This window comes from Dreissena polymorpha, chromosome 3 (genome assembly GCF_020536995.1).
Source record: "Dreissena polymorpha isolate Duluth1 chromosome 3, UMN_Dpol_1.0, whole genome shotgun sequence".
NCBI classification, from domain to species: Eukaryota; Metazoa; Mollusca; class Bivalvia; order Myida; family Dreissenidae; genus Dreissena; species Dreissena polymorpha.
In genome coordinates, this window is record NC_068357.1 from 88,017,062 (window position 1) to 88,034,619 (window position 17,558).

At 35.8% G+C, this 17,558-nt stretch overlaps 1 protein-coding gene across 4 annotated transcripts in view; it reads left to right on the forward strand.

Moving 5' to 3' along the window:
- The first annotated feature begins 243 nt into the window (after positions 1-243).
- LOC127875153 (protein PALS1-like) overlaps positions 244-17,558 on the forward strand; it is a 93,086-nt gene continuing 75,771 nt past the window's right edge. The window contains exons 1-2 of one of the 4 annotated variants that reach the window (XM_052419997.1): positions 244-380; positions 7,207-7,872. In XM_052419997.1, coding sequence (XP_052275957.1) covers positions 7,215-7,872 — 658 coding nt within the window. In that variant the 5' untranslated portion in view covers positions 244-380; positions 7,207-7,214. Of the gene's footprint in view, positions 381-952; positions 1,244-6,274; positions 6,403-7,206; positions 7,873-17,558 lie in introns of those variants that run through there. The other 3 variants (XM_052419996.1, XM_052419999.1, XM_052419998.1) reach the window with 3 other exon arrangements.

Here is a 17,558-nt window from a genome sequence, read left to right on the forward strand (position 1 = left end):
GTTAAATGTTTACAACGCCATTATGAAATGTATTGCTACTACTAGTTTTATTAATTGAATTCCTATTTTTGTAGTAAATAATTTATGTTTTATACACGCAAATACTCAAGCAGGAAGAATTTTTAACAGGCTTTCAGTGTACATGGACACCTCCAAAAATCTACAATTTTCTCACAGGATGTTTTCCCTTGTTTGAATAAATGTCCAAAAATGTAATTGATAAATATTTAACAGACAGATACCCATCTGGGAAAAAAAATACTGCAGTGAGCCTATTGAGCCTGTGAACTACTCAATACTGGGTTTACATTTGTTCAGTAGATAATATATATCATGTACACCCAGCACTTGATGACATGGTGTGATAAATGTTGATACTGGTATGTGCTTACTGCATTTTCTATATTGATACTATTGTTTAAGTGTATTAATATTTATTTTAAAAAACTTATTGTAAATTTCTTTTGAGGTAATCTTTTTGCTCCAATGTGGCCTTATAGGTATTTGAAATTCTATTTATTAACAATGGATGTGTTGCTGAAGACGATGAAGATGATGATGATGATGATGATGATGATTATGATGATTATGATTGTAATGATGAAAAAGATGATAATGATGATGATGATCATTGGCTACTTCTTGTTTCACTGACCGATTCTGGTTAAATTATGACATTTATGTTAAATCAATTTTATTTGCTAAATGGCAACTCTTGTCAGATCCTATATATCAAATATAATCATAAAGTTAACTTTTGAGTGCAATATTATCCTTACCATAACTTGATAATCATGTAATACACAAAGTCAATACGATTGAAGAAATGAATTTTAAAAACTGAGTAAACATTATTTGATGAAACAAACAAGTCATTCTTTTCTTAAATCGGCCAAGTGGGTATGATAAAAAACGTATGTTGCGTTCAAAATATAATCTGATTGTTTATGAAACTTGGATGTTTACTAATATTTGATAAGATCAGATGTGGGACAGATAAGGTTACATTTGTGGGGAGTGATTTGTGGTGATTTTTGATGAGTTTCAAATGAGATTAGAATTAAGATATCACATTTCACAAACGGCAGATTTAGTCAAATTATGTATCTTTGTTCACTATTTGATTTATTATGAATCAGTGTTTTGATGGTTATTTGTATTCCCTCACATTTTAGTTTAGATATCTTCAAGACAAGCATTTGTGTGTGTGGTTTTGTGTTGGGAATTTAATAGGTTGTAATAGGTATGTTGCATTTTCTTTGTTTTGAATTCTAAAATTAAGGGCACATTCAACAAATCTTTTTAAGAATTTTAGGAAAGGAATGTTTTGAATCAATTACAACTGTTTGTTTTTATGCTGTTCCATAAAAGAATATAATACACTTTTACGAGAAGCAAGAGATTTAAGACATAATACTAAAAATGGACAGCATATTTGGTGCCTTTCTCTCACACAAAACCTGTGCATTCTATTGTTTAGGTCTGAAGATAAAAAATGTCAAAACTTTTAGTATAGCATTGATATTCTTTTTGATGTTTTATGTACTTATTTATTTAAGGGGCAGAGTATTCAATTTTGTGGTAAAATCAATTTTAGTGATAGTGATAGACACTGATGGTAATAGCAGTATGGGTGTCTGGGCAAACGGTGTTATGCTAATTTTCAACAACAAGTATTGTGAACAATACAAAAATGTGGCATACTTGTATCTAATGCGCAGTATATAATCAAATATGAGCTGCATCTTGCGAAAATGGGTATTATGGCAAATGTCACCAGCATAGCCCCAGACCAGCCCTGTCGGCTAATGAGACCCTGGAATCTAGCGTGACTTTACAGTGGACAGGGAAGCTCCTAACTGGATCTATGCTGGCAGCATATGGCTTAAAACCTATTTTTGCATGATGTGGCTAATATAGTATTTCCTGATTGTACTTTAATAGGTTTGCATTCTCGTATTTTCTGCTTTTTTCTCCCCACATCTGCAGTGAAAGTCCCCAGCTGCATAAGAAAGGAATTTGATCTGTCTGTCGTTTGCAGTAAACAAACACTAACATAAGCAATTATAGCTCCATGTGGGAAAGCAAAATATATGTTTCATGTTTAGTTTAATTTTAGTTCAATTATTAATCATCTAATTTTAGGTGTACAGCTGAACTCACTCCTGTATTTGCATTATGTTACTGCAGATATTTAATAGACATACCCCAGAATGTGTCATAGTTTAGACATCCTGACTAATCTGGTGTTACAAATCATGCTGGACATTAGCAAAGCCACCGTTATTATTTGAACAAAACAAGCATGTTTGCTTCAACTCGGTCAGCAATATTTGTACCTAAAGTTTAGTGGGATTTTAAAAGTCTGGCCCAATTAAGGATAAATTAATGGCAACTTTACACATGTCTTACTGCTCATTGTGTTTTGTCATTGACCATGGACAATTACTCTGAAATGCAAGTTTGGAGATTGATGTCCCTTTGTGTAGTTAAAAATTTGAGGTTAATATTTGCGTGCAGCAATACAATATCTGTATAAACTACAGTAGCCAATTGTATAAATATGGAGAAGTTTAGCCATCCCAAAGATAACTTTATACGGATAAAAATAACAGTAGTCAAATACCTTCGCTTAATTGTATCTAAAACTAAACCAAAACATGCACCTGTTCAGATAACAATTTTGTTTACTTTTGGTGACCATAAATATATATCCTAAAATTGAAGATAACCAAAGGTTATCTGCTGGATAAGAGTTATCCAGATTTATACAATTGGCTAAAACATTCAAGAAAAACTTAAAATATGTGTTCAGGTTCCTGGTTTAGAGTCACTTACCAAGATCTTAAGCTGTGACCAGCCTCTGAGCAGAATTATGCCCCTTTTTGGTACTTTTTAAATTCTTGTTAAGGTGTGTAAAATATAGTTCTGGTTTTCAGTCTGGGGGAGTGGAGGGGGTCATTAAATAATTTTACTGTCTCTGACCCAAAATTAAGCACACTTTTGAACTGATAAAAAACTAGTTAAAGTTTGCAATAACTGGATATATCTGTTACTTTTTGAAACTGCTTATTGATCAAGTTACATAACTACATGTAAAACCTGTAATATGTGGGTTCATTGACCAAGGCACATAGCTACATGTAAAATCTGAAATATGTGGGCTCATTGACCAAGGCACATAGCTACATGTATAACCTGAAATATGTGGGCTCATTGACCAAGGCACATAGCTACATGTATAGCCTGAAATATGTGGGCTCATTGACCAAGGCACATAACTACATGTATAACCTGAAATATGTAAGCTCATTGACCAAGGTACATAACTACATGTATAACCTGTAATATGTGGGCTCATTGACCAATGCACATAACTACATGTATAACCTGCAATATGTGGGCTCATTGACTAAGGCACATAACTACATGTATAACCTGTAATACGTGGGCTAATTGACCAAGGCACATAACTACGTGTATAACCTGCAATATGTTGGCTCATTGACCAAGGCACATAACTACATGTATAACCTGTAATACGTGGGCTCATTAACCAAGGCACATAGCTACATGTAAAACTTGCAATATGTTGGCTCATTGACTAAGGCACCTAGCTGCATGTATAACCTGCAATATGTGGGCTTATTGACCATGGCACATGGCTACATGTATAACCTGCAATATGTGGCGCATTGACAAAGGCTCTTAATGCATGTATAATCTGCAATATGTGGGCTCATTGACCAAGGTACATTACTACATGTATAACCTTCAATATGTTTGCTCATTGAGCAAGGCACATTACTACATGAATAACCTGCACTATATGGGCTCATTGAGCAAGGCACATAGTTACATATATAACCTGCAATTTGTTGGCTCATTGACCAAGGCACATTACTACATGTTCAACCTGCAATTTTTTCGCTCATTGACCAAGGCACATTACTACATGTACAAACTGCAATATGTTGACTTATTGACCAAGGCACATAACTTCATGTATAACCTGCACTATGTGGGCTCATTGACCAATGCACATAGCTACATGTATAACCTGCAAAATGTGGGCTCATTAACCAAGGTACATAACTACATGTATAACCTGCAATATGTTGGCTCATTGACCAAGGTACAAAACAACATGTATAACCTGCAATATGTGGGCTCATTTACCAAGGCACATAACTACATGTATAACCTGCAATATTTTGGCTTATTGACCGATGCACATAGATTCTTGTATAACGTTCAAAATGTTTGCTAATTGACCAAGGTACATAACAACATGTATAACCTTCAATATGTGGGCTCATTGACTAAGGCACATAGCTACATGTATAACATGCAATATGTGGGCTCATTGACCAAAGCACATAACTACATGTATAACCTGTAATATTTGGGCTCATTGACCAAGGCCTATAACTACATTTAGAATCTGCAATATGTGGGCTTATTGACCAAGACACATAGCTACATGTATAACATGCAATATGTGGGCTCATTTACCAAGGCACATAGCTTATTGTATAACCTGCAATATATGGGCTCATTGACAAATTCACATAGCTACATGTATAACCTGTAATATGTGGCCCATTTACCAAGGCACATAGCTTAATGTACAACCTTTAATATTTGGGCTCATTGACCAAGGCACATAGATTCATGTACAACCTTCAATATGTGGGCTCATTGACCAAGGAACAAACTTCATGTATAACCTGCCATATGTGGGCTCATTGACCAAGGCACATAGCTTCATTTATAATCTGTAATATGTGGGCCCATTGACCAAGGCACATAGCTACTTGTATAACCTACAATATGTTGGCCCATTGACAAAGGCACATACCTTCATGTATAACCTTCAATATGTTGGCTCATTGACCAAGGCACATAGCTACATGTATAACCTACAATATGTGAGCTCATTGACCAAGGCACATACCTTCATGTATAACCTTTAATATGTGGGCTCATTGACCAAGGCACATAGCTACATGTATAACCTGCAATATGTGAGCTCATTGACCAAGGCACGTAGCTTCATGTATAACCTCCAATATGCTGGCTCATTGACCAAGGCACAAAACTACATGTATAACCTGCAATATGAAGCTCATTGACCAAGGCACATAACTTAATGTATAACCTGCAATATTTGGGCTCATTGACCAAGGCACATAGCTACATGTATAACATGCAATATGTGGGCTCATTGACCAAGGCACATAACTACATGTATAACACGCAATTTTGAAAAAAATGTCCCTTTTGCTGTTCAGGTTATGGCTTGTGTGCTAAGAATGTATCTCTGTACCAACTACAGATATTGATTTAAAACAGTGCAAGTGTTTTTAAATAAGATGACTGATAATTGTCTGCAGTAATCAGCACTTTTTTTTACTTTTTCAGGTGTTAGTTAACATATTCCGCTGCTGTTTCTGTAGATTTTCAACAACAAATATGTTTTCAGTATCATTCAATAAAATGACAGACACAAAATTTCTTTAAAACTTGATCGTATTATTTTCCTCCTAGGTTTGTGTTTGCATGTGAACTTTTCACACATTTAAACGATACGAAAGGAAGATAAACAAGATACATGTTGACAGGTCTCTGATTACTGGAGTTTGTTTTTACTTTAAATGGAAGTACACTATCAAAATGACGTTTGCTTGTTATCTACATTTACAGTCAGTCATTATCCCTTTAAGTACATGCCAGGAAGATAAACATACATGAAACCACAGTGATATTTAAGCCTGAATCCGGGAAAACAGGGTTTAATGCATGTGTATAAAGTGTCGTCCCTGCCTGTGCGGAGTGTATTTTTCGCTTATAGGAAGGTATATCTGGGTCGACACTTTAGGCACATAAATTAAGCCTGGTTCTTACACAGCCAAGCTCATTTATATTGTTCTTGTTTGTTCATGTTTAGCACAAGTAATTGCTTGTTAGTTCTGGTAAAATATTGAGTTCATTTTTATATATGTGCAATATTCAAAATATCCCCATATAAATCTGACATAGTACTGAATTTGTTGTACATACTTTGTTTGAGACAACACTTCACAGAAAAAATATTTTAATATGTGATGAACATCTAGTGAATTGTAAAGGGAGAATACCAATGCTCCATTCCATTTGTCATTGCTAGTTGCCTCCCTTGGTTCAAACAAACACCACTGTAAGTGGTCACTCACAATAGCAAGGTTACTAGGCAAGAAAAAGGCTAGGAAGATTTGATATGTTATAATAACATTTTTCTCATCAAGGACTCAAAGATATTTTATCTCAACAGGTTAAGGGTTGAGATACTGATATTGTGTCATTTTGCACAATAACATCGGAAAATGAAGTTGGAGAATGGGAATTTAATAATCAGCTAAGGTACATTTATAATCCTGCAAATTGATTCAAATTTAGAACTTTTATAGTTGTTTTCCCAAAAGATATTTATAACAAGTTGCTTTTTCTAATATAAATGAATAAGATTGTTAGATTACTGTGTGTATAATAACCAGCAAAAACAATATCTACAAATGAAATATGTTAGTAAATTTTGGAAAACAAGAAGACTATGTTACTACAATAACTAAACAACTTTTATGTATAAAGCTTGTGTGCATGCATTTTTATCATCTTTAATCATTAGACACAAATACCGGTACATATATATGAGCTGCGCTCTGGGATTATGGGGTTTAAAGCATGTGCGTAAAGTGTTGTCCCAGATTAGCCTGTGCAATCAGGGAAGAAACTTTCTGCCCATACTGGATATTTGCAAAGAGGAAACTTCTTTTATACCAAAAATACCATTAACCCTTTGCATGCTGGGTAATTTGTCTTCTGCTAAAATGTCGTCTGCTGAATTTCTAAAATTAGCATTTTCTTCGATTTTTTTCAAAGAATACTATCCCAATAGCAAACAGTTTGGATCCTGATGAGACGCCACGTTCTGTGTCGTCTCATCTGGATCCAAACTGTTTGCAAAGGCCTTCAAAATTTGGTTCCCGCACTGAAAGGGTTAAGAGGAAAGCATTGTCCCTGATTAGCCTGTGTGGATTACACAGGCTAATATGGGAAAACACTTTACATGCATGCATTAGGCCCTGTTTTGTCAGAGCAGGGCTCATATTTTCCCCGCTTTCATCTTTAAAGTGTTATATCATGAATTATATCAACTTGTTACAGATACCCTTATGGCCAAAATGGTCTCTAGCCTATCGCCATATTCCACTGTGATGGACCTTAGTGTGACTTCTGACCTTCCAGACTCAGGGTCGCCAAACAACACCATCCTTCGTAGTCGGAGTCTTCATGATAAACTGTTACCTAGCAACGTGTCAGGTGACTACGAAAATCTAGGACCCACAGGTAGCTTGGAGGATTTCCATCATTTTACTCATGGGTATAACTGTACATCGTCCCGGTTTGGCAGTCTAGAGACCCTACCAAAGAAACGACCCCCCGACTTTGACCAAGGTCAGGCTAAGGTCAACAGTCTATGGAAAAACCTTGACATGAAGTCAAAGGTCAAAGTGCAAGATGGTGAAAGAAATCATGAGTTGGTCAGCAATCATTGGAGCCACCTTGAAAGAAAACATTCCAAGGTCAAAGAAATGAACCAAATTACACAGGATGACAATTTTAAAACAAACAATGGAACATTATTTTATGACATTGAACAAGAAATTGTAGAAGACAGAGCTGAAAGCCCTAAAGTGGATTATGACGATGAGGAATATGACTATCTTAGTATTTCTGTGGACATTCCTCCAACTAAGCAGAGGTTTGGTTTCTCTGTAAGTGGTGGATGTGACGAGATGTTCTCACCAAGAGTTGACAGTATTGCTAAAGGTTCGTGAGCCGTTCTTTTTCATTGATACGAGCCTAATTCTGGGGAAACTTGCATGTGCATGAAGTATCGTCCCAGATTAGCCTGTGCAGTCTGTCATGGCAAATTAGGGACAACACTTTCTGTTTTTATTAATTTGTTTGTTTAAAGAAAGTTTCTTTCAACAAAAATCCATTTGAGACTAAAAGTGTTGTCCCTGATTAGTAGGGTGGACTGCATAGGCTTATCTGTGACCACACTTTAGGTACATGCATTAAGCCCTGTTTTCCGAGAGCGGGTACATGCATTAAGCCCTGTTTTCCCAGAGCGGGTACATGCATTAAGCCATGTTTTCCCAGAGCGGGTACATGCATTAAGCCCTGTTTTCCCAGAGCGGGTACATGCATTAAGCCCTGTTTTCCCAGAGCGGGTACATTCATTAAGCCCTGTTTTGCCAGAGCGAGGCTCATATACTTACATCATAGCTTGCCCTATGTACACATGGATTCAAATAGATTCATCATATAGTTTTGGTTATGCAAGTGTACAAAAACTCATTTCACCTTTACACTTTCTGCAAAGGCAAGTATAGAATTTGTCAGACTTAGAAGTTTATTAACTAAATTAGTTCAACATATTAACCCTTTGCATGCTGGGAAATTTGTTGTCTGCTAAAATGTCGTCTGCTGAATTTCTAAAATTAGCATTTCTTCATTTTTTTTTCAAAGAATACTATCAGAAGAGCAAACAGTTTGGATCCTGATGAGACGCCACGTTTTGTGGCGTCTCATCTGGATCCAAACTGTTCGCAAAGGCCCTTAAAATTCGGTTCCAGCGCTCAAAGGGTTAAGGTAGTCTGCACAGGCTTATCAGGGATAACACTGTCCACCTAAACTGGATTTTCATCAAGAAGAGGCTTCCTTTAAACAAAAATACAATAAAAGCGGAAGGTGTCGTCCCTGATAAGCCTGTGCGGACTGAACAGGCTAATCTGGGATGACACTTCATGCACATGCATTAAATCTCTTTTTGACAGAGCGCAGCCTAATTGCTTCTGTATTCAGTGTTACTCTTATATAAACCATCATCTAAAAATTCCCATTGTATGGAACAAATATAGGAAGAAGTAGTAAGATTTAGAAATATTTCTCTTCTTGCAGCAAAGAATCTAATGGAAAAGCATTGTAGTGTCACAGACCTTAGACAGAGGTGAACATTTATTTGATGAATGATGCTTTATAGATTTGTGATAAACCTGAGATGGGTCATGTATTCACAAAATTCCAATTCATCAAACAAGACCATTCTTTCCAGAAGAATCTTCTTCTAATATTGGAGTGCTTCAGCATGAAGTGTTTTTGTTGTTGACGATGCTGGAACAGCAGCGTCCAAGGTTTGATAATCACCTAAAAAAAATTTACAATGGCCATCTATGTAAAAGACCGAGCCAGTCCGATTGAGATAACTCGATTTTTCAGTTACTTCCCTTGGGCATACGCCACTGCGTAGGATCCTAGCATTGATAACATTCTCCTAGCAGAGTTGTCGTTCGTGTTTCAACATTCAACAATGGCCGCCTTAATGAGAGTTTCGATTAAAAACTTTCTTACTGCATACATTGGCTTGTTTCGCCATTTAGAAGCTGTCATTTAGGATATATGAATTATTTATTCACTAAATCTCCGCTTATGACAACAATAGTTGGAATTCGAAGGATATATACTCGATGTGAATGAAGGACTTTCTGGTCTCTGGATCGTAATAGCTTGACACGGCAAAACTGGCATACTGATTACTGGTATTTTTAGTTATCAATATAAGTCACATTGTGCTTTATAAATTGTATTCGAGCATTTTGCGACTTATTGAATGACTATGATACCCGATATCAACATTTCATCGGGGATTTGCAGATCACCAAGCTGTCCTGAGATTCAACATTGATTTCAAACTTTTACTGGTTAGTACTCTTTCTTAGTGTTAGTACTTTTTATCATTTTAAAGTTAAATGAACTGTGTCACAGTAAAAGAGACATTAACCATTTCAGTGCGTGACCGAATTTTAAAGGCCTTTGCAAACAGTTTGGTTCCAGATGAGACGCCACAGAACGTGGCGTCTCATCTGGATCAAAACTGTTTGCTATTCTGATAGTATTCTTTGAAAAAAAAATGAAGAAAATGCTTATTTTACAAATTCAGCAGACAACATTTTAGCAGACGACAAATTTCCCAGCATGCAAAGGGTTAAGGCGATTGTGGCCAGTTTGGATCTAGATCAGCCAGCAGTCGCTTGAAAGCTGTTTGCTTAAAAGCGTTTTTCTGACAATAACAAATAATTTAATTGGATACTGATTTGACTGCGCTTTTCCTGTGACCTGGCTCAAATAACAGAATTGTCATTAATCAAATTATTTATTTCGAACATTAATCAATTGTTTTTCTTGTCCCTCGGGATCAATGACTCCAGCACTTTCCTGTTGAGAATTGAATACTGTTAAAGGCGATGCTAGGGGGCGTGAGAGATGTTGCACCTTCCAGTATCGCTCGATTGTTCATTGTCGGCTCGGGTACTACGTACATGTACCCCGGGTACTCTTAAGTATACTTAAATGTATCCCAGGTACGGTAAATAGTCGTTGTCGACTATTTTTTTGTAATATTTATATATACACATTTATGTCAATTTTCTGAAGAATGGCCTCTATATTATCGGAACACATACTCAAAAAGCATGTTGATGCAGTGTTTTTTGAAGGGAAGTGTGTTTAAGATAATCGGTTGCGCGTTTTACGACATCGGATTTTGGGCGCAAGTACAACTCGGGTACAGTCTAATATGGACCAAGTACAATTACGTTTATTTACCGTACCTGGGGTACATGTAAGTATACTTAGAGTACCCAGGGTACATGTAAATATACTCAAGAGTACCCGGGGTACATGTAAGTAGTACCAGAGCCGACAATGACCATTATCCGTCATGAACCGACTCAAAAAACCGAGTCGGCAATATTTGACTTAATTTTTGGTTTGGTTGCTCTCGAGGGATCGAAAATTTCAGAATCTTCCTAAAAGCCCTACGGGTTCGATCCCCAGAAGCGACATTGAAAACTAGCATACTTTGTTATCTAAAAGGTTGCTAAACCTGATATACAATGATAATGTGAATTTTCTCTCACAGGATGTTCATCAGTCATATTATATAAAAACTTACAGCAGTAGTAAACAACTGGACAATAATTAATGAACGCATCTTTCATTTGTCTTTGACACTTTGATTTTGACATGGCCTAGATTTAAATATGTGACTGGACTTTACCAGCACTCTTGTAACAGAGCTAAAGTTTAAATGAACCATTGAAGATCGCCTAAATCCAGATTTGCTATTATAGACGTGTGGAAAGTTTTAAGGGTGTGACAAGTAAGCAAAAATTGGTCATTACCCAGAGGCCACAACTGTTCTATGACTGTTTTAAAACAAGAAAAATCAGTGCCTGATTTAGATTTCCTTAGATAGTTCAATAAAAACTAATTTCATAAGACTGGTAACAGTTTAACGGTAATGCTACCAATGTGTCACACCAGGGCCTTGAATTTGAAATCTAGGACATGCATGGTAATTTCTTCATGAAATCAGGACACAAAATTGTATTTTAAGTCCTTAATTGACCTGGCTATAGTTCTCAGATTATTATAAGCTCAATCAGTATATTTATATCATTATTTATGCTTTGTGTATTGTAAACATATACACAATCATGCAGTTACATGATAGCAATAAATAATATCAAAGCTACCCATACTATAAAGGTCATTGACAAAGCCTATGGTCAAAATGTGAACACATTGAGTGTAATCGCCCTCTCTTGCCAGCAAAAACAACACGTTGACAGGTTGTCATTTTTTACAGTTCTACTTTCACTTTCATTTTGTGATATCAAACTATTAACAATTATGTGGCTGAGAAAAATATCGCCATTGCTTTTTATGCTCCCGGTAGGGTGGCATATATCAGTTGAACTGTCAGTCAGTCAGTCAGTGTGTCAGTCTGTCCGTCCGTCCGAAAACTTTAATGGCCATAACTTTTTTAATATTGAACATAGCAACTTTATATTTGGCATACATGTGCATCTCATGGAGCTGCACATTTTCAGTTGTGAAGGTGAAGGTCATCCATCAAGGTCAAATGTCAAATATAAGCGTCTGTCTGTCTGTCCCAAAACTTTAACATTGGCCATAACATATTGGCGTGCATGCGTATCTCATAGAGCATATTGATTGGTGAAAGGTCAAGGTCATCCTTCAAGGTCAAAGGTCAAATTTTGCAATATTGAAGATAGCAACTCCATATTCGGCATGCATGTGTATGTCATGGAGCTGCACATTTTGAGTGGTGAAAGGTCAAGGTCATCCTTCAAGGTCAAAGGTAAAATATATGGGTTCAAAGCTGCGCAGCAGGGGGCATTGTGTTTCACAAACACAGCTCTTGTTTAATATATTTTCTGCACATTTCTTCGAAAAACTTACATCAATACACGATTTTCTTCGTTAATTCAATCATTCCTGACAGACTTGTGTACATATTTTGCTTACATTTTGACGCGCGTAGGTAGGACCGCATTACCGCTTCCGAAATGTGTATTCATACTATTGCCTTCGAGGAACTTATCTGATGTTTGACGGAAAGGGCCGAAAATGTGCGAGTGTGGGTCAAGTTCCCCACAGGTACTACTTTCCCGTTCCCCCAATTTTTTTTCCGTACCTAAAATTTTTCGTACCCAATTTTTTTTCGTACCCAATGTTTTTTTCGTACCCAATTGTTTTTTTCATCCCCAATTTTTTGTTCGTACCCAAAAAATTTTCGGTCCCAATTTTTTGGTTCCCAAATATTTTTTCGTACCCAAATTTGTTTTCATACCCAATTTTTTTTCGCAAAATTTTTGTACCAAATTTTTTTTTCGTACCAACATACACAATTGTGGTGATTGTGGTGATGTAGATAAACTTAACTTGATGCTTTTATATCCATCCTCTCAAAAGCATCGTCACACCAGTACTGTCAGTACTTTGATTTTTATATTGGCATGGGCTTGAGGCATTTTAATGTATTAAATTGGATTGTACCTCAAAGTACAAAAATATAAGGGTATTGTGCATGAAATAATTTGCATTAAAAATGAGCTGTGTTCTGCGAAAAATTAATGGACTAAATGCATGTGCAAGCCTGTTTTTGTCTCAGGTGGTCAAAGGCTTAACAGGGAGACTAAATCACTCAGATATGCATGTTGATTTGTTTCTCACTCAGATATGCATGTTGATTTGTTTCTCACCCAGATATGCATATTGATTTGTTTCTCATTCAGATATGCATGTTGATTTGTTTCTCACCTAGATATGCATGTTGATTTGTTTTTCACCCAGATATGCATGTTGATTTGTTTCTCATTCAGATATACATGTTGATTTGTTTCTCACTCAGATATGCATGTTGATTTGCTTCTCACTCAGATATGCATGTTGATTTGTTTCTCACTCAGATATGCATGTTAATTTGTTTCTCATTCAGATATGCATGTTGATTTGTTTCTCATTCAGATATGCATGTTGATTTGTTTCTCACTCAGATATGCATGTTGATTTGTTTCTCATTCAGATATACATGTTGATTTGTTTCTCACTCAGATATGCATGTTGATTTGCTTCTCACTCAGATATGCATGTTGATTTGTTTCTCACTCAGATATGCATGTTAATTTGTTTCTCATTCAGATATGCATGTTGATTTGTTTCTCATTCAGATATGCATGTTGATTTGTTTCTCACTCAGATATGCATGTTGATTTGTTTCTCACTCAGATATGCATGTTGATTTGTTTCTCACTCAGATATGCATGTTGATTTGTTTCTCACTCAGATATGCATGTTGATTTGTTTCTCACTCAGATATGCATGTTGATTTGTTTCTCACTCAGATATGCATGTTGATTTGTTTCTCACTCAGATATGCATGTTGATTTGTTTCTCACTCAGATATGCATGTTGATTTGTTTCTCACTCCGATATGCATATTGATTTGTTTCTCACTCAGATATGCATGTTGATTTGTTTCTCACTCAGATATGCATGTTGATTTGTTTCTCACTCAGATATGCATGTTGATTTGTTTCTCACCCAGATATGCATGTTGATTTGTTTCTCATTCAGATATGCATGTTGATTTGTTTCTCACTCAGATATGCATGTTGATTTGTTTCTCACTCAGATATGCATGTTGATTTGTTTCTCACTCAGATATGCATGTTGATTTGTTTCTCACCCAGATATGCATATTGATTTGTTTCTAATTCAGATATGCATGTTGATTTGTTTCTCACTCAGATATGCATGTTGATTTGTTTCTCACTCAGATATGCATGTTGATTTGTTTCTCACTCAGATATGCATGTTGATTTGTTTCTCACTCAGATATGCATATTGATTTGTTTCTCACTCAGATATGCATGTTGATTTGTTTCTCACTCAGATATGCATGTTGATTTGTTTCTCACTCAGATATGCATGTTGATTTGTTTCTCACCCAGATATGCATGTTGATTTGTTTCTCATTCAGATATGCATGTTGATTTGTTTCTGACTCAGATATGCATGTTGATTTGTTTCTCACTCTGATATGCATGTTGATTTGTTTCTCACTCAGATATGCATGTTGATTTGTTTCTCACTCAGATATGCATGTTGATTTGTTTCTCACCCAGATATGCATATTGATTTGTTTCTCATTCAGATATGCATGTTGATTTGTTTCTCACTCAGATATGCATGTTGATTTGTTTCTCACTCAGATATGCATGTTGATTTGTTTCCCACTCAGATATGCATGTTGATTTGTTTCTCATTCAGATATGCATGTTGATTTGTTTCTCATTCAGATATGCATGTTGATTTGTTTCTCACTCAGATATGCATGTTGATTTGTTTCTCACTCAGATATGCATGTTGATTTGTTTCTCACTCAGATATGCATGTTGATTTGTTTCTCACTCAGATATGCATGTTGATTTGTTTCTCACTCAGATATGCATGTTGATTTGTTTCTAGTCTTGTAGAAAATCAAATGATGCAAGTTACTGGCAGGCTGTTCTGGTTTTATGCTGCTTGCATTTAGCCATTTTGGATTTGCTTCTGAGCAGGAAAGGGTTAAAGGAAATCTTCTTACCAAAATCCAGTTAAGGCGGAAAATTTCGTTCCTGATTAGCCTGTGCATGCTGCGTAGGCTAATCATGTACGGCACTACGCACATGTATTAAGCCCTGTTTTGCCAGAGTGAGGCTGAAATGAATATAAGGTAGTACTCATTGGCAGGATTATACTTCAGTTTAGGAGGTTTAAATAACTGCAGTATAAAAGCAACAATACTACTTGTATCTCTAGAAAATTCTGAACAAAATACACTAATTACTGATTAAAGCGCTGCCCTTCTACTACATTTTCACCACAATTAAATTGGTCTATATTTGGTGTAAGTACACAATGAAATTGTATTAACATTGTTTTAAAGCTCACCTGAGCACAACGTGCCCATGGTGAGCTTTTGTGATCGCCTTTTGTCCGTCGTCCGTCGTGCGTTGTGCGGCGTCAACATTTGACTTGTTAACTTTCTAGAGGCCAATTTATTGTCCAATCTTCATAAAATTTGGTCAGAAGATTGGTCTCAATGATATCTTGGATGAGTTCGAAAATGGTTACGTTTGCTTGAAAAACATGGCTGCCAAGGGGCGGGGCATTTTTCCTTATATGGCTATATATGGCTATCGTAAAAACTTGTTAACACTCTAGAGGCCACATTTATTGTCCGATCCTCATGAAACTTGGTCAGAAGATTCATCCCAATGATATCTTGGACGAGTTCGAAAATGATGTTGGTTGGTTGAAAAAAATGGCCGCCAGGGGGCGGGACATTTTTCCTTATATGGCTATAGTAAAACCTTGTTAACACACTCTAGAGGCCACATTTATTTACAACGTGCTCATGGTGAGCTTTTGTGATCGCCTTTTGTCCGTCTTCTGTCGTGCGTTGTGCGGCGTCAACATTTGACTTGTTAACTCTCTAGAGGCCACATTTATTGTCCAATCTTCATGAAATTTGGTTAGAAGATTTGTCTCAATTATATCTTGGATGAGTTCGAAAATGGTTACGTTTGCTTGAAAAACATGGCTGCCAAGGGGCGGGGCATTTTTCCTAATATGGCTATATATGGCTATAGTAAAATTTTGTTAACACTCTAGAGGCCACATTTATTGTCCGATCCTCATGAAACATGGTCAGAAGATTCATCCCAATAATATCTTGGATGAGTTTGAAAATGATGTCGGTTGGTTGAAAAACATGGCCGCCAGGGGGCGGGGCATTTTTCCTTATATGGCTTTAGTAAAACCTTGTTAACACTCTAGAGGCCACATTTATTTTCTGATCTTCATGAAACTTGCTCAGATGATTTGTCTCAATGATATATTGGATGAGTTTAAAAATGGTAACCTTGGCTTGAAAAACATGGCTGCCAAGGGGCGGGGCATTTTTCCTTATATGGCTATATATGGCTTTAGTAAAATCTTGTTAACTTTCTAGTTTGCTCAATCTTCATGAAATGTGGTCAGAACATAGGTTTCCTGTGTAGTAAAGTTTGGTTTTATTATGTCAATATTATGTGAAATTAACTGTATTATGTAATTTTTCATAACACAGAATTTTCATAGTTAACATAACTGTTTTAGTCATTAACACTTATGATAAGCCTTTCAACTAAGAGATAACTGAAAGAAAGACAACATGTACATGATTTTGCAGTATTTATGCAGTATTTATCTCCCTTGTTTAACCTGGTTCAGTAATCTATTTTTAGTTCTGCTCCAGAATTTGGGAAGATATTGATCATTAATAAATGCACTGTTCTGAGGGAAAATTGACTACTCTGCCATTTATCTCTTCTGAACTGTATAAAATAAGCTGTTTTGGCTGATTTAAACACCTCTTGATGCTTTCTTGAAAAGTTAACAGCTCTTGAAAAAGGTTGGAATTTTGAAATAATTAAACTCTAAATTATTTTTAACACCAGCATCAAGACATTTTGGCATTATTTTCTAAATTATTCTTATTATTTAGATTATTTCTATTTGGCATTTTCTAAATTAGAAATACTCTATTCTATTTTAATAAGTTTAGTAAATTTTTCTTATTTTTACATTTGATTCACTGAAGTTTCCTAATCTCCATAAATATTGTTCTTTAGATTAAATTAGACCTATTTTGAAAACTAGATTTTTGAAGCACTTTCTAGACTAACAGTAACTTATATTTATTTCAGTTTTTTTGACAGATTTTGAAATTCTTTTTACATTCATTAAGGTATTTGCTGTATAATGTTTATTTTTGTAACAAGACTTAGATTCTTTAGAGTTGGCTTGTACCTGTTCTTAATTTTCTGTTATTGTTCTTCATTTTCCGAGTTCTTGGAATAAAAACTAGTTATTTTTGTTAAAGCTGCCTTGGTTTTCACTTAAAAATAAATTCTTTGAGTGTATTTAGGCTTCCCTGACTAAACGCCTTTAGTTAATTGAATTACAACCTGTCAGTATAGTCATCCTGACCGGAAAAAAGAGTTCGTCAAATAAATATTTCCGCATTACATAAGTGCTCACAAAGTTACATAATT